Source organism: Vulpes lagopus, chromosome 8 (genome assembly GCF_018345385.1).
Source record: "Vulpes lagopus strain Blue_001 chromosome 8, ASM1834538v1, whole genome shotgun sequence".
Taxonomy (NCBI): domain Eukaryota; kingdom Metazoa; phylum Chordata; class Mammalia; order Carnivora; family Canidae; genus Vulpes; species Vulpes lagopus.
The window spans coordinates 125,907,647-125,932,774 of NC_054831.1; the positions used below are offsets into that span (position 1 = coordinate 125,907,647).

Consider the following 25,128-nt stretch of genomic DNA (forward strand, 5'->3'; position numbering starts at 1 on the left):
TCTCTCTTCCAGTAGGTCTCTGCTCTATGGCCACATCATTACTGAGGGCTCCCCTGACACCGTCCTTTAAATAGCAGCCTCTTCTCCAACCTCAGAACATTCTATCCCTCTCACTCTATTTATCATCACAGCATTATCGCCTACTAACACATATTTTTACTTATTATCATGTATCTTCCTTCACCGGAATGTAAGCTCCATTAGGGAAGGAACTTTTAAAAATCGTGTGCTATATCCTAGTGCTTAAAATTCTGCCTCACACAATGTTGTTAATTGGTAGAATGAATAAATGAAGGAGATGTAATGGCAGAGATCTGCACCCAGAAACCCAGCTTGGGGGAAAGGGGTGTCAAGAAGTTAGAGTAAGGTCTGGAGGAGAAGCTGACCTACCTCAAGAAATGAGTAGGCACTGACGAGGTAAAGAGAGTGAGACAACAGGTGCTCCAAGCAGGGAGCCTGCATGAGGCACACAGACAAAAAGACATCCCCAGTAGTGGGGAGGATGGGGAGCAGGTGGGACTGTAAGGAATTCAGTGATACTGGAACATAAGCAGGGGACAGGACTATCAGGAGCTAAATCTAGCAGGCACAGGCTGTGGCCACACAGAGATCCATAGGCCATGGTCAGGAGCTTGGATTTATCTGAAAGACAACGAGGAGCCATTGAAGGGTTTGAAAAGCTTTTAGCAGGGAAGTGACACAGTCAGAGATGCATCTTAAATATATTATCTAAGTGCCACTGCACAGAATTAAGGAGGATAATGCTAGAGATAGGCTCTATTACTGCAGGAGTTCAGAGACAAATCAGTGAGGACTCTGACCCAGAGAAGTAGCAAGAGAAGAGAGAAAGAGACAGCCAAAAATATTTAGAAAATGTTAACTATCATGATTTAAAGTCTTAGTGGATGTGAGGAAAGAGACCATTCCCAGGTCCTGGTCTGGTAAGTGGGAATGGATGCTACGATGATCCAGATAACACAAGAAAACAGTCTTGGGAAGAGGACATGTAGTTAAGTTTTGGGTTTGAGGATCTTTTTTTTTTTTTTTTTAATTTTTTTTTTTAATTTTTTATTTATTTATGATAGTCACAGAGAGAGAGAGAGAGGCAGAGACACAGGCGGAGGGAGAAGCAGGCTCCATGCACCGGGAGCCTGATGTGGGATTCGAGAAGCAGGCTCCATGCACCGGGAGCCTGATGTGGGATTCGATCCCGGGTCTCCAGGATCGCTCCCTGGGCCAAAGGCAGGCGCCAAACCGCTGCGCCACCCAGGGATCCCGGGTTTGAGGATCTTATGATGACAGCCAAATACTATCATCTCACTTGTATAAAGAAAAGAAAATACATTGATAAAAGGTTGGAAAGACAAATGCCAAAACAACACTGGTTGTCTTTGTTATTAGCAAGATTGCATATGATCCCCTTTCCCTTCCACCACTCTTTATTTTCCCACATCTGAAGCTGACAGATAAAAATAAAAATAAGGGTGCCTGCACAGCTCAGTTGGTTGAACGCCCAACTCTTGATTTCATCTTTGGTCATGTTCTCAGGGTCATGGAATTGAGCTCCACATCGGGCTCCACACTCAGCACAGAGTCTGCTTGTCCCTCTCCCTCTGCTCCTCCCCCTGGCTCATGTGTGCACGTTCTCTTAAATAAATAAATAAATAAATAAAGTCAATCTTAAAAAAATATATTTCCAAGTTATGGTTTCTGGTCTGGCACATAAGGAGCTTAGAAGTCACCATTCCACCATCCTCAACAGTTAAAAAGCTAAACAAATGGGTCCACAAATCTTCTTAGATCTGTCAGAGAATTGAGGTCACAAGGCAAAACTGCTGTCCCCCAAAATGGAGGATAAAACAGACAGATACAGAGAATCATAACTTCTCAGAGGAGAAACCCACCAACAGACACATCCATGGGAACAGGTACCAGAAAAGGAAAACTAAACTGAAATTGACAAACTGCTGGAGGCTCAGGGTGGACAAGTCTGAGTTAAAAACTCCAGAGGGACTAAGTCATAATTTTGTGAGTTTTACCTCCAGGAGCTCTAAGGGGTAAATGCAGGAGAAATATTCCTTCCTGCTTCTGAAGGGGGTGGGGAGAACTAACCATTTTGAAATATGCCAGAGCACTCTGTTCCTAACAAGGCCTGGCTTCAGGAAAACTATTTTACCAGATTCCAACCTAACTGGGGGAAGGGAAATACCTTCATCCTACTCCTAGCCTGTACCACTCTAAGTGGTGGTGGGGGAGGAGATATGCTGAAAAACACTGGTACAGTTCATAGTCCAGGGACATAGGCTCACCAAGAGACCGAGACCTAATCATGGGTCTATAAAAACTTCCTCCCCCACATCTTACCATCCCATTACTATACACTTATTTGCCACAATTCGTTTTACCAGCACTTTATGTCTACCTCTCAAGAAAAAGTTACAAGACATGCTAAAAGGCAAAAACACAGTTTGAAGAGACTGAACAAGTGATAAAACCACAGTCACATATGTCAGGAATTACCAGACCAGGAATTTTTAAAAACTGTGATTAATATGCTAAGAGCATTAATGGAAAAAACAGACAATATGAAAGAACAGATGAACAATGGAAGAGACGGAAATTTAAAAAATGAAAAAAAATATGCTGTAAGTAAAAAACACAACAGAAATTAGGAATGCTGTTGATGTGCTCATTAGTAGACTGGAAAAAGCTGAGGAAAGAATCTCTGAGTTTGAGGATATAATCAGAATAGAATACCCAAGAACTGTGAGACAACTACAAATGGGGATTTCTGATGGAGATGAAACAGAAAAAAACAGAAACAATATTTGAAGCAATAATGACTGAGCAGGGATCCCTGGGTGGCGCAGCTGTTTAGCGCCCGCCTTTGGCCCAGGGCGCGATCCTGGAGACCCGGGATTGAATCCCATGTCGGGCTCCCGGTGCATGGAGCCTGCTTCTCCCTCTGCCTGTGTCTCTGCCTCTCTCTCTCTCTCTCTCTGTGTGACTATCATAAATAAATAAAAATTAAAAAAAAAAAAATAATGACTGAGCATTTCCTAAAATTAATGTCGGACACCAAACCAAAGGTCTAGGATGCTCAGAGAACACCAAGCACAATAAATGGAAAAATATTACACTTAAGCATATCATATTCAAACTATAGAAAATCAATGCTTAAACAAAAATCTCTGAAAAAGTCAGAGGGGGAAAAACCACTTATAGAGGAGGAGCAAAGATAAAAATCACATCCAATTTCTCCTCAGAAGCCATGCAAGTAGGAAGAGAGTAAGAATAAAATAATTGAAGTGCTGAGAAGAAAATAAAAAAGCCCAACGAATCTAGAATTCTGTACCTTGCAAAATTATCCTTCAAAAGTGAAGGGGAAATAGACTTTCTCAGACAAGCAACGCTGAGAGACTTGGTTACCATTAAAACTGCTTTGCAAAAAACATTATAAAAGTTTTTCAGAGAAAAGGAAAATGAAAAGGTACAGAAATTTGAATCTACACTACAAAAATGAAAAGCACTGGAAAATGAATAGGTAAAGGTAAAATAAAAACATTTATTTTTAAATTCTTAATGATGTAACATTAACTGTTCAAAATAACATCAACAATTTATTTTATTATGTTTGCTTATTTTTAGATATACTTGTGTAGAGATAAGTGAAATGAATGATAGCAATGATACAAGGTATAGGAAGAAGAACTAGAACTATTTGCTTAGTATAAGGTACCTGTACTACCTGTGAAGTGGTACAGTGTCATTTGAAAGTGGACTTGGATTAGTTATAAATGTATACTACAAACCATAGGGCAACCACTAAAAAAAGTTTGAAAAGAAATATAGCTGATATGTTAAGAAAAAAGTGAAAATGGAATCATGTCAAATGATCAATTAAAAACCAAAGAAGGATGAAAAAATGTGGAAGACAAAAATAGGAACAAAGAACAAAGGCAACATATAAACAACATTAACAAACATGACTGATATAAATCCAACATTATCAATAATCATTTTAAACATCAATGGTCTAAATACATCTATTAAAAAGCAGATGGCAAAACAGATTTAAAGAAAAAAATAGGACTCAACTCTATGTTGTCTACAAGAAACCCACTTCAATTGTGAAGACACATATAGATTTAAAGTAAATGCAGGCGTGCCTGGGTGGCACAGTCGGATGAGCATCCATCCAGCTCTTGGTTTTGGCTCAGGTTGTGGCCTCAGGGTCATGGGATCGAGCTCCACATCAGGCTCTGTGCTCAGCAGAGTCTGCTTGGGGCTCTCTCTCCTTCTGCCTCTTCCCACCTTCTAAAATAAATGGACAAATCTTTTAAAAAACAAAAATAAATAAAGCAAATACAGAGAGAAAGCTATATCATGATAATATAACCAAAAGAAAACAGGGGTAGCTATATTAATTTCAGACAGAACACATTTCAAATAAGGAAAGTTATTGGGGATAGAGAGAGGCATTACTTAATAAAAAGGGAGTCAATACTTCAAGAAAACATAATCTCTTACGTGCGTATGTCTAACAACGGTGTATCAAAACAAGTAAGGCAAACTGAAAGAACTGTAAAGAGAATTAAACGAAATTAAAAAGACTTTAAATATCCCTCTATCAGAAATAGATCCAGCAGGCAGAACATATGCAAGGACACAGTGGAAGTCAAGAGCACTATTAGTCAACTGGATTTAAGGGGCATCTATACTACTTCATCTAACAACAGCAGATTACACATTCTTCTCAAGATCACAGGGAATATTACCAACATAAACCAATTCTGGGCCATAAAATACCCTTAACAAATTAAAATGAACAGAAATCATACAAGCTCTGCTCTCAGACAATGAAATCAATGACAGCACCTGAGTGGCTCAGTCAGTTAAGGGTCTGACTTCAGCTCAGGTCATGATCTCAGGGTCCTGGGATCAAACCCCCTGTCAGGCTCCCTGCTCAGCAGAAGTCTGCTTCTCCTTCTCCCTCTGCCCCTCCCCCTATTTGCATTCTTTTTCTCTCAAATAAATAAATAAAAGTTTAAAAAAATCAGTGACAAAAAAATAGCTGGAAAACCTCAAATATGTGGAGATTAAACACATTTTTCTACATGACACATAGGTCAAGGAAGAAATCTCAAGAGTAATTTAAAAATTTTCTAAAATAGGGGGTGCCTGGCTGGCTCAGTCAGTGGAGCATGTGACTCTTGATTTCAAGGTTCTAAGTCTGAGCCTAACATTGGATGTAGAAATTTAAAAATATATATATTATAAGCTAAATGGAAATGTAAATACAACTTATCAAAATTTGTGGGATGCAGCAAGAACAGTGCTTAGGGGGATGTCTAAAGCATTGAATGCATATATTAGAAAACAAAGATTTTGGGGATCCCTGGGTGGTTCAGAGGTTTAGCACCTGCCTTTGGCCCAGGGAGTAATCCTAGAGTCCTGGGATCAAGTCCCACATCAGGCTCCCTGCATGGAGTCTGCTTCTCCCTCTGCCTGTGTCTCTGCCTCTCTCTCTGTCTCTCGTGAATAAACAAATTTGTTTTTTTTTTTTTTAAAGGGAACGTGAGTACAGTGACAACTTTTTATATACAATACCGAAGGCATGTACCTAAAAGAAATAACTGATAAACTAGATTTCATTAAAATTTACAAAAAAACTTTTGTTCTGTGAAAGGTAATGTCCACAAAATGAGATGAAAAGCCACAGACTGATATAAGATACTTGCAAAAAGACACATCTATTAAAAGACTACTATCCAAAATATACAAAGAACTCTTAAAACTCAACAGTAAGAAAACAATCTGATTAAAAAATGCATCAAACCTTAACAGACATCTCAGCAAAGAGATACAAATAGCAAGTATAAAAAAGCAAGTATAAAAAACGTTCAACATATGTCATAAGAGAATTGCAAATTAAAGCAACCTACTACAATAGCCAAAATCCACAACACTGACAATACCAAATGCAGTGAGGATTTATAGTAACAGGAACTCCTATTTATTGCTAATGAGAATCCAAAATGGTACAGCTGCTCTGGAAGACAGATTAGCAGTTTCTTACAAAACTAAACATATCCTTACCATATGCTCCAACAATTGTGCTCCTTGGTATTTACCCAAATGAACTGTCTACATAAAAACATGCACACAGCTATTTATAGCAGCTCTATTAATAACTGCCAAAAGTTGGAAGCAATCAAAATGTCTTTCAGTACATAAGTGGATAAACTGTGGTACATCCAGATAATAGAATATTATTGTACACTAAAAAGAAATGAGCTAACAAGCCACAGAATAACATGGAGGAAATGTAAATGCATACTGCTCAGTGAAAGGAACCAATCTGAAAGGCTATACACTGTATGAATCCATCTATATGACATTCTAGAAAAGGCAAAACCATGGAGACAGTAAAAAAATCAGTGGTTGCCAGTGGATGGGAAAGCAGGGATAAAGAGGTGAAGAAGAGAGGACTTTTAGGGCAGTGAAATTATTCTTTATGATATTTCAGTGGTGGATTCATGTATTATACATTTGTCAAAATCCAAAGAACATACAATACCAAAAGTGTACCTTAATGAAAACAACAGATTGTGATAATGATGTTCACTAATTATAATAAATGTATTACTGCCTTGTGGGATGGTGGGGGAGGCTGTGTGGGTGTGAGGAACTCTACTGTATTCTATACTCTCAACTTTGCTGTAAACCTAAAACTGCTCTAAAAAATAAAGCTTCCTTAAAAATAAATAAATAAATAAATAATAAAAAATAAAGCTTCCTTATTTATAAAACTTGATAAACTGGATGTAAATTTTCAGTTCTAACCACCCAAACCCTATTATATGGTATTTAATATTATGGAACATTCATGAATTCATACAATATTTTTAGTTTACTCAGAATATCTTTAAGAACATCTAGCCCTATTGTTTGAGTACAATTTGTCTTAACACCTATACTATAAAAATGCATACTTACTAAAAACAAATAAACTGCAATCAAGGAGCTACCTAACTTGCTAAACTAGTAGTAGTGCCAGGGGCAGGACTGGAATTCCTATCTCCTGGTATTGGGGGAAACAAAACAAAAAAAGATTCTGTAAGATTTAAAAGAGGCAAAAGTAGACATTATCTTTTTTAAGAAGATAATTCTTAATTTTTGTAAATTAACTTATTTTAACAATTGAGGAAAAAATCAGAACAAGACTTTAATTTGCAAATAACACAAAGCATGAACTACTAAATGGGCACTAATGTTTTTCCTAAAGAGTGAATTATATCAATAGAATGTGATTTTTTTCCCCCATAGGCCTTATGGATTCAGTAAATCAAAAGACTTATCTGGACACACATTAGGTCTTTTTGAATATTCTTATTAATATGAAACAAGTGATTGGGATTATAGTTTTAGGAAAGCTAAAACTTAAGAGGTTTTTTGGTCATTTCCTGGGGAAATTATCCACAACTTTCATCAAATTAAAAGAAAAAGATCTAGCAATGATCCAGAGGTAGTTATTTTGAGCATTAACTACAGAACCCTGTGGTCAGAGCTATTTCATATTTTTGTTAAATAAATTAGATGGGGGGGATGCCTGGGTGGCTCAGCTCAGGGCGTGGTCCCGGGATACAGTCCCACATCAGGCTCCCTGCATGGAGCCTGCTTCTCCCTCCGCCTGTGTCTCTGCCTCTCTCTCTCCGTGTCTCTCATGAATAAATAAAATCTATAAATTAAATAAATAAATAAATAAATAAATAAATAAATAAATAAATAAATAATATGGGATGCGCCTGCGTGACTCTGTCAGGTAACTGTCTGCCTTTGACTCAGGTTATGATCCCAGGATCCTGAGATTGATCCCAGCATGGAGCCTAGCATGGGGCTCCCTGCTCAACAGGGAGTCTGCTTCTCCCTCAGACCACCCCCACCATTCATGCTTGCGTGTACTCGCTCACTCTCTTTGAAATAAATAAAATCTTTAAAAAAAAAAATTAGATGGGAAAAATAATAGAATGACTGTAGCAGAATAAGCAACTGAGCAAGGTTCAAAAAAATTGAACGGAATTATGTGGCTTACCTATACACAGATATTAAAAACATGATTATAAACTTGCAATAAAAGGAGGATGGATAGGAAAGGCAGAAAACATTCAAGGGTGATCAAGGGCTACTTGATGACTATAAGCTGGCAATGTTGAAAGCTGAAATTTTACTAAGATTAATAACAGTACTAATTGAAGAATAAACTTTTGGCAAAACAGCATGCCAAGCTGATGTAAATGGACCTTTTCTCCCACTTCATACAGAAATGCTGGATGAAACATTTTTAAAATCCTTTTAAAATATATAGTCAAGCTTTAAGGAAAAAAAAAAAAAAAAAGGAAGTCCCCAGGCATCTAAAATGAAAGAGACATCAAAATCAAAACTAGAACATTAAGTGGGTGTTGAGACCATGGTGGCCCACAGAGGTTTCAAACTCCAACTCAGGCCCTGGGTTTAGAGGAGAAAGCATTAATCCTCACATGGAAACTAGAAATATAGCTTCAGGCAGGTAGAAGGTGGGCGAGGTGAAACTGACACCCTTGCACAAAACCCAGAGCCTCAAATACCTATCCTTCCCTGATATGCAGTCTGAAAAATCTTCTTACTGGCTCAGAGAAGCAGCAATAGAAGTTGTTAATTATCTGGGCCTTTAGAAGAGGAAAAGGCACCCACAAGAAATCTAAAATGTAGGCCTATGCCATACAGAGGCATGTGTAGATATGCAAATTTGTATCATACAGGAATCTTGAGCTGAGAAATTAACATAAAAACTGGTCTTTGACATGCAGCAGGAAAAAAAAAAAAAAAGTACTTTCACAACCCAAGGCACAGACTTACACAGTGAAAAAGAAAAAGAGAACAGAACTCACTATTACAAACCATATGAGAAAGACCCAAACATGAAAGGTAAATCTATAAAGGCTAACAGTAGAAAATGTCAGGCGTCTTTGAAGCATGGTAGGGAAACTTCTTAAACAATGCCCCAAATGTCAAAAAAACAAGGAAATGAGGAGTCTGACTGCAGTGATAGTAAAGGTTTCTATCAAAGACATGATTAACAGACAATGGACAAATGGCAAAATCAGGAGATAATATTGTACAAAGTTTAAAGGCAACACAGAATTAATACCTAGAAGATACAAGAAATTCCTGCAAATCTTAAAAAAAATTAAAATCCAAGGGGGAAAAAAGGAAATGATGTAACCAGACAATTCAGAGAAGGAAAGCTTACTTGTAATTAACTGACAAGTAATAATAGTAGTTGTTATAATAGCAGTAATAGGGGCACCTGGGTGGCTCAGTTAAGCATCTGCCTTTAGCTCAGATCCTGATCCCAGGGTCCTAAGATGGAGCCGTATGTCAGGCAGGGAGTCTGCTTCTTTCCCTCAGCCCTGCTCATGCTCTCTCTCTCAAATAAATAAATATAATCTTAAAAAAAATTATGCAGTCATAGCAGCTAGTATTTATCTGATATTTATTATATTCAGAAAGTGTTTATTATACTCAGGACTATGCTTTACATATATCAAATCATTTTGCCCTCTCAACAATCTGATGGGGCAGATGCTGTAACATCCCATTTTATTGATAAAGAAACTAAGGAGAGGTTGAGTAATTTCTCTAAAGTCTCATAGTAACACATGGTAGAACTTAAGTTTGAATCTAAGGTATCACTGGTGGGTATATTAATTGATATAGCTGTTCTAGAAAAACATTCTGCTAATATTTAGTGAAATTTTCTGTGTGTGTGTGTGTGTGTGTGTGTGTATGCCTTGTGACCCAGTAATCAATCATACTCCTACATACATATCCTAGAAAGATTCTTACACGGGTCCATAAGGAAGAATGGCCAGAAAAATCACTGGGGCATTGTTTTTGGTAGCAGTAAGATGAGAGGCAATTTAGATGTCCATCATGAAAAGAATGTAAGTAAATGTGCAAGAGGTATACTATGGAAAATAGTGCATTAGAAAGAAGTAACAGCTAGCTACTAAGACAGAAACATGGATAGATAATTCAGTGTTCAGTGAAAAAAATAACCACCACAATGAGATCTAGAGCATAACAGCATTTATGTAAGTTAAAACATGCAATCAAAATAATACTAAATATCTGACAAAGCTACATACGCAGCCAAAGACATTTTATCAAATACATTAAAGGGGAAGCATGCAGTATGGGAGGACAATGAGAGTAGGTGTTGGAGGTAAGAAAGAAAAATAAAATCAAACAAGAAGAGCCTTGCCCAGACAGAGAAATAAATACTAGAGTGTCACAGATGAGGAGGCTCCCTGAACTACCCTCAAAAGGCAAAAAGTAAAACTGAAAAGTCACATGGAGAGAGGAGAATCACTAAAAGGAAAGTCATTAAATGCAGGAATCAGCACAAATAGCAGCCCCAAGAATGGAAAATCATAAAAATAATAGAATACTATGAAAAATATAAATTATGTTTCATTTTAATAAACAGGCAAAATGAAGGAAGTCATAACCAAAGGATAGGATAATATAGAAAAAGAATAATCAGATGTGAAACAGAAACTTTTAATTTAAAAAAAAAATAATTCACTGATATTCATTCATTGATAAATTAAGTAGACTAGATACAGCTAAAGAGAAAATCAGTGATTAGGAAAAGAAGTCTGGGAAAATTACTCAGAAGGTAGCAGAATTTATAAAAAACAGAAATATGAAAGGGAAGTCAAAGGACACAGAGGACAGGAGAAGAAGGTGTTCCAAATGGAAACAATGGAGAACATGCAGGAGAAGAAGATATGCTTTCTGAGAATTTTCTCGAATTAGAGACAAACATGTGTCTTCAGAATAAAAACTTTAAAATATTAACAACAGAGAAAAAGTAGTAGTAAGGAAACCAACAGAAAAGACATTACTTATAAAAGAATGACAATTGGATTGATACAGACTTTCCATTTTAATAACAGATGCCAGAAGAAAATGCAATTAACAATTTTTGAACATTAAGGAAAATAACAATCAAGTATCCATATCTAGGTTGAAATAAAATTATCTTCAAACACAGACATCACTGAAAGAATTACTTTAAGAAGAAAACTGAGCCAGAAAAAAAAAAGGGGGGGACAGAACTTAAGAAAAAATAGCAAGGGGCAAGCAAAGAAATTGCTAAACAAACCCACCAGAAAAGTTAAAATCAGAAAGATTGCTAACATCAATGTTAGTGAGGATGTCAAGTGACTAGAACTCTCATACACCACTAGTAGAAATGTAAAATGGCATAACCACCTGGGAGAACTATGTGGAGGTTTCTCATAATACAGAAGAGACTGGTAATGAATCCAACAACATGGATAAACCTTAAAACTACTATGTTAAGTCAAAGAAACCAGGCACAGAAAAGTCTATATATATGACTCAACTTACAGGAAACAGAAATACAGGCAAAACTAATTTACAGTGATAAAAATCAGATAGTAGTGTGGAGGTTGTGAGGATGGCGTAGGGTAGGGAAATGAATTGAAAGAGAGACTAAAGAACCTTCTAGAGGGGGTCCCCGGGTGGCTCAGTGGTTGAGAATGCCTTAAGCTCAGGTCGTGATCCTGTAGTCCTGGGATTGAGTCCCACATCAGGCTCCCTGCATGGAGCCTGTTTCTCCCTCTGCCTGTGTCTCTGCCTCTCTCTCTCTCTCTTTCTCTCTCATAAATAAATAAAATCTTTTTTTTTTTAATAACTTTCTGGAGAGTGAAAATGTTCTATATCTTATTTTGGGTGGTGTTTAAAGAGCAGATATTTGTCAAAACTCTTCAAATATAACACCTAAGCTCAGATATTAATTATTATAGCTCATAAAAAAGAAATTAATAAATGTGTTGGTGTACCTAAAATGTACTGGCTGTTTAAAAATGGGTACTGGAGTGTTCGCTTCGGCAGCACATATACTAAAATTGGAACGATACAGAGAAGATTAGCATGGCCCCTGCGCAAGGATGACACACAAATTCGTGAAGCGTTCCATATTTTTTTTCTTCAGAGAGTTAGAACAAATTATTTTAAGATTTGTGTGGAATCAGAAAAGACCCCGAATAGCCAGGGGAATTTTAAAAAAGAAAACCATAGCTGGGGGCATCACAATGCCAGATTTCAGGTTGTACTACAAAGCTGTGGTCATCAAGACAGTGTGGTACTGGCACAAAAACAGACACATAGATCAATGGAACAGAATAGAGAACCCAGAAGTGGACCCTGAAATGTATGGTCATCTAATATTCGATAAAGGAGGAAAGACTATCCATTGGAAGAAAGACAGTCTCTTCAATAAATGGTGTTGGGAAAATTGGACATCCACATGCAGAAGAATGAAACTGGACCACTCTCTTTCACCATACACAAAGATAAACTCAAAATGGATGAGAGATCTAAATGTGAGACAAGAGTCCATCAAAATCATAGAAGAGAACACAGGCAACACCCTTTTTGAACTTGGCCACAGTAACTTCTTGCAAGATACATCCACAAAGGCAAAAGAAACAAAAGCAAAAATGAACTATTGGGACTTCATCAAGATAAGAAGCTTTTGCACAGCAAAGGATACAGTCAACAAAACTAAAAGACAACCTACAGAATGGGAGAAGATATTTGCAAATGACATATCAGATAAAGGGCTAGTTTCCAAAATCTATAAAGAACTTCTTAAACTCAACACCAAAGAAACAAACAATCCAATCATGAAATGGGCAAAAGACATGAAGAGAAATCTCACAGAGGAAGACATGGACATGGCCAACATGCACATGAGAAAATGCTCTGCATCACTTGCCATCAGGGAAATACAAATCAAAACCACAATGAGATACCACCTCATACCAGTGAGAATGGGGAAAATTAACAAGGCAGGAAACAACAAATGTTGGAGAGGATGTGGAGAAAAGGGAACCCTCTTACACTGTTGGTGGGAATGTGAACTGGTGCAGCCACTCTGGAAAACTGTGTGGAGGTTCCTCAAAGAGTTAAAAATAGACCTGCCCTACGACCCAGCAATTGCACTGTTGGGGATTTACCCCAAAGATTCAGATGCAATGAAACGTCGGGACACCTGCACCCCGATGTTTCTAGCAGCAATGTCCACAATAGCCAAACTGTGGAAGGAGCCTCGGTGTCCATCGAAAGATGAATGGATAAAGATGTGGTTTATGTATACAATGGATGTATACTCAGCAATTAGAAACGACAAATACCCACCATTTGCTTCAACGTGGATGGAACTGGAGGGTATTATGCTGAGTGAAATAAGTCAATCGGAGAAGGACAAAAAGTGTATATTCTCATTCATTTGGGGAATATAAATAATAGTGAAAGGGAATATAAGGGAAGGGAAAAGAAATGTTGGGAAATATCAGGAAGGGAGACAGAACATAAAGACTCCTAACTCGGGGAAACGAACTAGGGGTGGTGGAAGGGGAGGAGGGCAGGTGTTGGAGGGGAATGGGTGACGGGCACTGAGGCGGACACTTGACGGGATGAGCACTGGGTGTTTTTCTGTATGTTGGTAAATTGAACACCAATAAAAATTAATTTAAAAATAAATAAATAAATAAATAAATAAATAAATAAATAAATAAATAAAAATGGGTACTGGAAAGAGAGATTAAAAACAAGGTAGAATAATGACAACCACAGTCACTAGTTCTAAATGCTTTGCATATATTAACTTATTTAATCCTTTCAACAATTCTATGAAGTAGTTACTCTTATTATTCACGTTTTACAGATTAAAAAAACTGTGGCACAAAGAGGTACATAACTTACCTAGGGTTTATACTTATGTGGGGCAGAGCTGGGGTCCAAACTCAGGCAGCCAGGCTCTAAAGTCTGTATTTGTAGAAATCCAATGCCTTTCTGAAATTAACAATGAACAACAACATGGAAGATGAGAGGAAACCAGAGTCAGGGTGTTCCAACGGTCAAGAGGATGACAAGCACAATGACTGACTTTACCTTTAGCCTAAGTGAAGTATGTATGTTAATAGTTAAGAATGTGGGACGCCTTGGTGGCTCAGAAGTTGAGCATCTGCCTTTGGCTCAGGGCATGATCTTGGGAGTCCTGGGATCGAGTCCCACATTGGGCTCCCTGCATGGAGCCTGCTTCTCCCTCTGCCTATGTCTCTGCCTCTCTACCTCCCCGTGTCTCTCATGAATAAATAAGTAAAATCTTAAAAAAAAAAAAAAAAAAAAAAAAAGGTAAGAATGTAGGGGAATAGAAGCAAGATAAATATTTGTAAACAGGGGGTACAAAAGAGAATAAAGAAAATGTGATTAATCCAACATCAAGTGAGAAAAGGAAAAAAGGCACAAGAAAACTACATTAAACAGAAAATAACTGAAGATGGCAGAAATAAGTCCAAATGTATTAGTAATCACAATAAAGAAACAGATTGAACTTTCTGTTAAAAGGCAAAGAGATGGGGCCCCTGGGTGGTGCAGTCAATTAAGCGTCCAACTCTTGCTTTCAGCTCAGGTCGTGATCTCAGGATCATGAGATGAAGCCCTGCATCATCTTTGCGTTCAGAGCTCTCTCTCTCTCAATCTCTCTCTCTTAAATAAATTTTAAAAATCTTTAAGGGATCCCTGGGTGGCGCAGCGGTTTGGCACCTGCCTTTGGCCCAGGATGCGATCCTGGAGACCCGGGATCGAATCCCACGTCGGGCTCCTGGTGCATGGAGCCTGCTTCTCCTCTGCCTGTGTCTCTGCCTCTCTCTCTCTCTCTCTCTCTCTCTGTGACTATCATAAATAAAGAAAAATTAAAAATAAATAAATAAAAAATAAAAATCTTTAAAAGGCCGAGGGATTGGATTCTCTGATTGGGTTTAAAAAAAATCAGCTATATGTTACTTAGAACAAATGAGTAGGTGTGTTTACACTTAAAGCAGTGCCTAGTGTGTAGAAACTAATACATGTGGTAGTTGTTACTACTATTAAACTGTGAATCATCCTCATTAAATGGTTTTACAACTAGCCATGTGACTTGACAACTGAAGTACCTATCTGTAAGTAAACAATTAAACTCTATAATCTCTGTAAACCACTTTCAGGTATAGAATATTGCTATTCAATAAATCTAATATATAATCATGAGGGATACACTGGTGATTTGGGGGCTACTGACATGTACTATAGAGGCTAAACTATACTTTGCTGATCTCACAACTAAAATATAAGAGCCTCTAACATATATTTTACTGTTTCCCCTAATTCCCTTTGTAGGGAAATTATTAAACTGAGGAGAGAGAATACAGCATTAGAGATAATGTCGTCAAAGTGTACCTTTCAGAGTTACAACACTGCATGCTGGAATCTCTTAAGTGAAGTCCTATAGATCCTTGTATAGAGGCAATCCTAAATTATGTTATTAAGCACTTACTGAAATTGCCAGGCTTGGGAAAATTGTCAAAGGTCCCAAGGGAAGAACATTTAAGCAACAAAAGAGCACCAGAAAGATGGATGTTCCTCAAAGGAACAATATTAAAGCCTCAAGAAAAGACTATACTGATAGAGAATAAAGATACTTAGAAAAAACTTAATTGGCTGAACCAAGTGCTGTATAATGACCTAAAACACAAATGGGAAGAATTCAATACAAAGTGGAAAGTAGGCCAGCTTTCTAAAAGGAGCACAAAGAATATTTATTTATTTATTTATTTAATTTATTTATTTATTATTTATTTATTTAAATTTTTATTCTGTCTACTTCCAGAAAAGATTTGAAAGTTTAGGGATTCTTTAAGTTAAAAAGAAACAAGAGAAAAACCAGAAAGAGCAAAAGTGAGAACTAAGTCACAGTTCATAAGAAACATGGAATCCCTTCAATGAACAAGGAGGAATGTAACGCTAAACACTCTTGATATGCACTGCCTAATTAAATAAAACAGATGCTCTGAAACCTATAATTGCTGATGATGTCTTTAGCAAAGCACTCAAAGACCTTTGCTGTCACTACTGGAGAGCAGGAGGCTCTTTTCTGTACCTCAGGAATTGGACTTACCATTCCTCAATTACTATACATACATGTCATCCAATTCCTAATTATGGGTTATTCGCCTATTATTTACTCAGCACATCGGTAGGTGCTATGAGGCAACCAAATGAAATATAAAACAAGATCTTTGTCCACAGGGAGTTGGTAATAAAGTTGACCCAAAGCTGGAATGATTGAAAATAGTTCAATTAAAAGGACTCAATCCATAAGAGACATATGGAAAGGAAGGCGAGAAAAACAACAACAAACAGACTTATCCCAGTGGGTGGCAAGGACGAGGAAAGAGCTACAGCTGGTAAATGCAAGCTGGTAAATGCAAGCGAGGTACAACCTCAACAGGCCAGGGTGAAAGGTAAAGAACTCCAGACAGAGGAAGAACCATGAACTCAGCTCCAGAAGAGGCACACCTGGCATGTGTGCTGGACATCGTGTGTGTATAGGACACAGGCGCTACATGTGGCTTTGGAAAGACATCCAAGAACTAGCTGCCATCATTATTATGGACATTGGGCAGGTGAGGGCGGGTCTCCAAAAACATTCACCGAAGAGGCAGTGTGGAGCACAAGGCTACCTAGGTTAGGCAGGACAGAAAAGGAACAGAGGAACTTCCACCTGCTTTGAGGGAGGAGCTTCTGCAACAGGACTAGCACTATTAAAGCAGAGCTTTCCCAGTGACAGGAGGGCTGGGCTAATAAGCAACGTGCCTAGCAATGGAAAGGGAAGAACAGGCCTCCTCTATTATGCTGTCTATATTGGCTGTCTATACAGGTTGTTGCCTTGGACATCCTATATTGTGGAGTTCCATGGAGAATTTGGGCCCACTTCTGCCTGGATTTCCATGTTCCAATATCCAAGACAGAAAAGCCATTCTATTACTTAATCAATGGTCCTTGATTCTGGTTGCCCTAACAATTCTGAACTCTCCTTTGGGCGCATCTATCTCATGGTAGGAAACATCTCTCTTATGGTCTGGCTCAATGCAATCTTATCTGCTTAAAGGTTTTTGTTTTGTTTTGTTTTTTTCTGTTGCTGTTGATAATCCCTTTCTCCTGAATAAAATCTTTATTTCTACCTTGATGTCTGGGCTCTGCTGGAACCAGAGAGCTGGAAGAGACCTTGGAGAGCCCTATTCATCGCTTTCAGCAAACAGAAGTTCATTACTTTATCTATCACGTACTCTTGTCGCATGACCAAATGACCTTAGTCCAATCTCTTTCCTTTTTAAGGGAGGAAACTGAGGTCCTGGGAGGCTGAATTGCTCTTTGATCCAAGTCAGCTTTAACCCCATGGCTATTTAGTATCTCACAAACAACCAGAGTCAGGTGAAATAACAGGCACTCTCAACATAATTAGAGCAAAGATCACACATTCAGAGACAAGAAAGGGGGCATTTGCTACACGCAAAAAAGATGATTTAAAATGTAAGGTATCTAAGGAATCAGTTAAGTTAAAAGAGAACCACTAGCAATTATTTCTGAGAATACAAGGTGGATGGGTGAGGTCAGAAAAGGGTGGTTGCAGCTTTTAGTGGGCCCAGATTTCTCAAGTTCAAAAGCAGCTGTCATTTGGTCTTGTCTCTTACACCAAGGACCTGAAAGGCAGTAACGTGTAGTGTAAGGGATGGAAGTTTCTGTATTTGGCACTCCTAGATTCATAGTAGTATCCTGTTATATGTATCGTCATCATTTCTAACACTTCATCACTATCATCCTAATTCCATTCCAAATGCTAGTTCCCTGTGGTTCTAGGCCTTGAGATTTATAGCAATACCTGACTGGCCTGTGTGTTTTCCTAAGGTACATTCTGGTCATTGGGAAATCCAAGTAACCTGAATAGCTCTGAAGAACCCCAAGAGTGAAGATTCTTAAGTAGCTGGTGGCATCAAGTATAAAATTCACCTCTGGGGATTTGGATGCTATCCAGTGAGCAATATGGTAGACACTAAAGTAAGGAAGATATAGAGATCATAATCCCTTGCTTGTGTACTGAGATTTACACCTCATCCCATTTATCTTCGTTTTACAGAGGAAGATTACGGCTCAGCGATGTTAAATGCTTGGTCAAGAGTCATGAGTTAGCAAGGGGTAGAAGTGAGCCCAAGTCTCAATTCTCAAGCCATGGTTCTGTCCCCTATAATGTGAAGGCCTCGCTAGATGCCAACTTAGCTACCACTTTTGCAGATAACTTTCCCTTCCAAGAGTTCAGCGGCCACTAAGAAGTATAGCTGTCAACTTTTGGTTACTTAAAAAGTACACTTAGTCTCCCCCTGAGGGAACTGGTTAGAGCCAACCACATCCACTGCCCCATCAGCTCAGGAGACCATATTTTTTTCTCAATTATCAACTCAGGTCTCATGACAGAGTTAGCCCTAATGATATTCTGCTCCTTCTTTTCATATTCTGTCAAATTATATGAAGATATTATTTATCAAATGACTACTAATAAGAGCTACAAACAAGTACTTTACTATGTTTATAACCACTTTTTATGTTACCTCCTTTAATACTAACAATCCAACAAGATAGGTAAAACCAATTTACTAAGTCCTAACAGTGGAAAGATTAAGGAACAGGCCCAAAATCACATAGCAAATTAGTAGAGGAACTGAGATTTTAATCCAGTCGGCCCAACCTAAAGCTCTTGCCCTTCTATCCACTAGAAAGGTTTCTGACTTGGGATTCTGTCAAAGAAAAGAATCTGATCCAGAAGTTCTGGGGTAGGGCCTGAATTCTGCATTTCTAATAAGCTCCAGGTGATATGGATACTATTGGTCCAGGAACCCTCTGAGGAACAAAGCACTAATACAATGCCTATTCTCAATCACTTTTTTTGTATCAAATTATTATGTCTTAAAGTAACTTTTCACCTCTAAAAAAATCTCAAGTCCTCTTCAAATCCTTTCCTTTTACACCTGCCTTTGGCTCCAGTCAGAAAAACAAACTCCCTAACAGCTCTGGGAATAAAACCTACAAAATATGGAGGACTCCAAAAACCATGTCTGAGGTGAATAGCTCTATGGCGTGACACCAACCCCAAATCCTGAGAATGCATTTTAGCAATCTGGTTTTCCAGGGTTAGTCCAGCTTCCCTGGCTGCCGCTAAAGTAACTAGAGGTCAAACTGCTCCTGATCCAAAGTGGTCAGCTGAACCTGGTTAAGCCTTGTAAGAGCCTAAGACGATACAGCCAATCAATCAACGTATGCTGCACTGAAAACAATGAAGAAATCTCTGCTTATAACACTATTATGAACTACTGTGTCATTTCCTTTTTAGCCACTATCCCATCTGTCTTCCCCAGAATCAGACAACTCAATAGCCCTCTACCCAGTTTCCCTGAAAGCTGTACTCAACAGCATTTCAAAGCCTGCATTCTCTTTTCTGGCACAAAGCCTAAAATCAAGCTCAATATTATGTGTTGCCTTAACATCTGGTAAAATCAGGAGGGCCTCAAATGAACTAATTACAAACTCTACTACCCACTCTGCTTGGTAGACAAGGTCCCTGAGCCAAACAATCCTCCTTATCAAAGGGACTAAGGTCCAGTTCCTATTTATCCCTGAGTAGGGATATCCCTGATATCCCTGAGTATCCCTGAGTCTTCAGTTCCTTATCAGCCCCCAAAATTATTCCAGCAAGCCAATCATGTCCTCTGAAAGAAACCGGGAGGCAACCCACCCTTTTGATACTACAAAGCCTGCCCCCCACAGCACCTGATTACTCACTCTGCTCCTGCGGGCAACCCTGTGTCCTTTCTGGGGCTGTGAGTATATGTGACTAATAAGCTACGGTCAGTCTCATCAGCCAGTGTCCAGTGTTGTGTGTTCAACCATCCCTATAACCCTAGGGTAGGAATCCCTTGCTCAGCAACAGGGTGAATAAGAAGTCCTGAAATATCTTTTTTGCCCAATCCACTGGCTCTTCTTCATATGCTTGAATCTCTTGAATGCCTTTCGTAAGGTCACCAATTGCTCCATGATGGTAATAATGTCCAGCACCGTACTAAGCACTGTCCATATACTTTTCCTTTCAATTCCCCTAACATCCCCATTATTACCCCTAACGTACAAATGAGGAAACTAATGTCTAACAGGTTATGCCCAAGACCATATAGCTAGTAAGTCTGAGCATGGTACCAATGCAGTTCTGCTGGCTCCCTGTTCTTAATTACTATCTTAGTCTTGACAGAACTTCTGGGCTCGGTGTTAGCATTCCTCAACCCCTCTCCACAGACAGAGATGTGCTGCTGGCTGGCCTGACAGGAGCACCTGCATCTGAGATGCCTTATTTCTTCTGGTGGCCTCTGCTGAAAGATGGATGGAGATGCTTATCTGGAAAGAGTGCTGTTGGAACAGGATGGTTGGCTGGCTGCCAAGAAACTTCCCTTGATGGCTTGAACTTAATTTACCAAAAGGTCTAGTCTGGTTGTCAACCTTGCAGATATAAACACCCTATCCTATAAAAGTCTCACAGTTAATTGGTTGGGAGGTTGGATAACACAGTCTGAACTTAAAAGAAATATAAATCAGAAAGTGAATTTATTAGTTCATTTATTAGTGAAATAGGCCTACTCTTTACAGTTAGGTGTGAAAAAACTCAAGCAGCAAGGTCAAGTACCATCAGAAGAGACTGTATACTACCAATTCAACGGAAACCCAGCGCATCTGTCTTGTCTTGCAAGTAAAAGCTGGGCCCCAGACTGGGCAGACAGGGTCTGAGCATCAGTGTCCACAACACAGACACCACCAACTAACAGTCGATCTTGTCCGTTCCATCACCAACTTCCTGGACTCTTCTGTGGCTCCAGTCTCTCTTTTGATTTAGTTGGATTCAGCTTTGTCTTTGAGGTAACCTTGTGCAGGTATTTAGTAGCACTGACCATGTGCTAATTTTTCAGTCTCTTTCAGAATGCAAGCAGTGCCCTCCTGTTGCCCCTGCCCACAGGCTTTTCACTCGGTGCTCTGAACATCTATCGAGTCAGAATTACTCTTCTTGCAAGGAGATCACCCAATGAAGCTCTCAGCTCACTTCAAATTTATCCACCCTCTAATGTCTCCCTGGCTATTATCAGATTCAGTCCTCACTCCTTTCTTTTCCCCGGGTTCCTCACCCACTCCCCCCTCCCATGCACTTCTGTAGCCTGTCACTCTGCCTTCAGCCACTCTGCCACCCATCATTAATTAAAACTTTATAAAAGGAATTTATCAATACCAAACATATGTGAAATGACTCTTGATCAGAAGGATAATAAAAATCTGAGAATTCTGCAACTAAAATTATCCTTAAAGACTATATGTAATTCAAGCCTGTCATTTTACGGATGAAAAAAGCTGATAGAATTAAGTGACCTGCCAAATCACAGGCCTAAGTAATGGCAGGGCCAAACCCAGGACCTGGATTTCTAGATTTTTCAAGCCAGCACTTGAACCAAAATACCAAACCCCTAAGTATACACAACAAGGGAGTGGCTCAGTGGGGAGGGCTTCCTAGGTATCTCATAGACTGGTAGCCACTAGCAGCAGGCCTGTTATATAGCATATTTACTATTTTTCCATTGAATGTTGATTAAGTATTAACCACTGATAGCTCTTTCAATGAGAAAATAATTATCCTCAAGCCGGAAAACTGCCCAAAAGTGTCTTAGGGAATATATGATTGCAATTTCCCCGATCCACTATCATTAATACAACTAGAAGGTAGATTTGTGACTTAACAACAGAAAGAAAAACCACATTTTTAAAGTGACTCTTTAAGATACTTAAAAGATAACATGTTTAATGAATATGTAACTGAGGTCATGATGTAGAAGGCCTTCTTACACATAAAGGAAACAGATGAAATTCACAAACAATCAAGCCCATTAAAATCAGGCAAAGGATTGGAATAAATCTTTCTCCAAAGAGGATATAAAAAATGGCCAATAAGCACATGAAAAAATGCTCAATATCAGTTGTCATTAGGGAAATGAAGATCAAAACTGCCAGGAGCTACCACTCCACACCCATGAGGATGCTATAATAAAACAAACACACACAGGCAGAAAGTACAAGTGTTGCTGAGGATGTGGAGAAATTGGAGCCCTCACACATTGCTGGTGGGAATGTAAAATATGCAGCCACCACGGAAAACAGTTTGCAAGTTCCTCAGAAAGTTAAACAGAGATACTACATGAGCCAGCAATTCCAATCCTGGGTCTAACCCAAAAGAAATGAAAACACATTTCCACACAAAAACATGCTCATGTTCACTGAAACATTATATGTAATAGACAAAAACTGGAAACAACCGAAACGTCCACCAACTGATAAATGAACAAACACAATGTTATATATATAGCCTTACAATGGAATATTATTCAGCCATACAAAGGAACGGAATACAGAAAGCATACAACAGGAGTGAAACTTGGCAACGCTATGCTCTGCGAAAGAAGCCAGTCATGAAAGGCCACATACCACAGGATTCATTTACACAAACTGTTCAGAATAGGCAAATCCACAGCAATAGGAAGTGAATTAGTGCTTGCCAGGGGCTGGGAAGAGGGGGAGTTGGGGAGTGAATGTTAATGGATATGGGAGTTTTTATTTTAGAGTGATGAAAATATTCCAGAATTAGAAAGTGGTGATGGTTACACAGACTTTTAAGTTGTATACTTTAAAACAGTAAATTGTATAGTATGTGCATTATATATCTAAATAACTTTTTAAAATTAGACTCTAGAAGATTTTTAATAACATGAGGAAATGCTTTTAATATACTAAAAGGAAAAAAAACAGCATGCAATTGATATTCCAAATTCCAATTTGGTTTAAAAGTATTTGTACATGCATGTGCATATCTGCATTTAAAAAGACAGAAAATATATCAAAATGGGTTCCTAGGTAGTGTAACGATGGGGGATTTATTCTTCATACATCTCACAATTATTTATAGTAAACATGTATTATTTTTAGAACAAGGGAATTTAAAATAGAAACCCAGGGTACGCCTGGTTGGCTTCAAAGCCAGTGTCATTTCCAACTACCTATTCACTATTAAACATTTATTTAGTTCTTACTATGTACCAAGCAAAATTAAAGAAGATATTATCTCTGCCTGCAGAGAATTTCCGCAAGTCTAGCATGAGGTTTAAACCTGAGTCTATGGATTTGGAAGGGAAAGAAGAGTCCATGTGCTCTTTAAATTACATGCAATGTCGTCCCAACTGCACACTTTCCAGGGCGGAGAGCCCACTGCTGTCATGAGCAGCAGTGCAGCTTAATGGTTAAAGGACGGAGCTGGAGCCACACTACCTGGTGTGAAGATTGACCGTCCAATCGCAAAGTGTGTGATCTTAGGAAAATTACCTAACCTGCAAGGGGCACAGTTTCCTCATCTACAAAATAGGGGCAATAACAGTACGTCTCTCACGGGGTGGTAGGAAGAGTCAATGAATTAACACCTAAAGCACCAGCACTCTGCACTGAGGACATATTAAGTGTGTAATAAATTCATTAGCCGCCAGCTACTATCAATCACCATCACTGCCACCATCCCACCAATGAAATCTCAAGGAGGTAGAGACTGGATGGACAAAAGGCCACTATAAATTTTGTTTGCCACATCTAAACTGGCAGCATCTGATTCTTGATAGGCCTACTAAAACCATTACATTAAACTCACTTCTTTTTCTAGATTCTCTCAATTTCTAATGAAACTCTTCTTTTGAGGCATTGTATAAAATACAATGAGACAAAAACATCAAAATGTTCAGTATAATAAACCGCTTTTGTCCTCTTATCTTCTAACTCCCAGAAACAAGCGATTTTTCAAGGCTATTCTAATGGAAGGAGGCTTTGAGAGGCTTATCTGTCTCTCCCGTGCCTTTCTGGCCATGCTGCTCTGATTCAGTAGCTCACCCAAGATGACTCTTCACAGGCCAAACTGCAAAATCTCTGGAGCAACACAGTCATCTAACGAGTGGCTGGGGACTGTGACTGCATTCCACCTACTGCAACTCTTCCATCCTACAGTCAAGAGTCTCAACAAGCAATCATCAATCCAATGCTTTTATATCCTACCTCTTAGGTGTTAAAAAAAAAAAGACTCTTGGCTTTGTCACTGGTACTTACAGGCATTTTGCAGTGACCTGAAGATGTGGATAAGTTCTGAGGTTTCACCAACTTGATTATGAGAATACACATGCTTTTCCTCAGCAGGGAATAATCTAGACACACAGAGGAACACAGTAACAGCAGACCAAAGTTCAAATCCAAAGATACCCATTTAATATAAAAATTAGAGCACTCAGGAAACTACATAATACCAAACCAGGCTAGGTGACTCTAGAGACTAGGTGCCTACAGTAGGGGTCAGAAGCTCTAGGGACACCTGGGTGGCTCAGTGGTTAAGCGTCTGCCTTCAGCTCAGGGCGTAATCCTGGAGTCCCATGATTGAGTCCTATATTGGGCTCCCTGCATGGAGCCTGCTTCTCCCTCTGCCTAAGTCTCTGCCTCTCTATCTTTCATGAATAAATAAATAAAATCTAAAAATAAATTTAAAAAAAAAAAAAAAGCTCTGGAGCCAGCTTTACTATGTATCGCCCACCCTGGTGGTAAATCACAGCAAATTAGGAATCATCACGAATTGCAGTACTGTCGCTCTCAAAGGCTGTGTGACTTTAGGCAAGCCACTTAACTCTCTAGGCTTGTTTCCTCATATATAAAATGGAGGTATTAGTGCTTGTTAGTGAAATAGCTGTAAGTACTAATAAGCCACTGTATGTATATAACAAAGAGTGCTGGGCTATAATCTGAGAGAATTCAAAGCCTTAAACTCACTGAAAATTAACAGGTGATACAAGAACTTTTGAAATCATTTGGTCCAATTCCCTCATTTTGTAGATGAGGAAATGGAGGCGTTGACATGTGTCTCAAGATCTTCCAAGTAACTAATGACAGAAATAAGACTCTTCCTGTTACCTATGTTTCTGGTATATACTCTAAGCAATGAAGAACACATTTCGGAAAGGGAAAAAGACACAGTTCGGAAGGGTTAAGGTAGGGATCTAACAATAGGAGCTA

General features: G+C 38.7%; 1 protein-coding gene and 1 non-coding gene across 10 annotated transcripts in view; one reads left to right on the plus strand and one right to left on the minus strand.

Annotated features, from left to right (window-relative positions):
- Nucleotides 1–25,128, minus strand: part of ZBTB40 (zinc finger and BTB domain containing 40) — a 75,695-nt gene that overhangs the window by 38,527 nt on the left and 12,040 nt on the right. For 3 of the 9 annotated variants that reach the window (XM_041765449.1, XM_041765451.1, XM_041765452.1), the window contains exon 2: nucleotides 13,843–13,932. The exons of 1 other annotated variant lie outside the window; for it this stretch is intronic. Coding sequence is in view for 5 of the 8 variants with exons in the window: in XM_041765444.1 (XP_041621378.1) it covers nucleotides 4,099–4,239 (141 nt within the window). In the remaining 3 variants the exon portion in view is untranslated. Of the gene's footprint in view, nucleotides 1–390; nucleotides 643–4,098; nucleotides 4,977–6,099; nucleotides 6,119–13,842; nucleotides 13,933–25,128 lie in introns of those variants that run through there. 5 more of the 9 variants (XM_041765446.1, XM_041765445.1, XM_041765448.1 and 2 more) reach the window with 5 other exon arrangements.
- LOC121498271 lies at nucleotides 11,952–12,058 on the plus strand. The gene has a single exon (XR_005989668.1). It is a non-coding gene; the product is annotated as a U6 spliceosomal RNA (small nuclear RNA).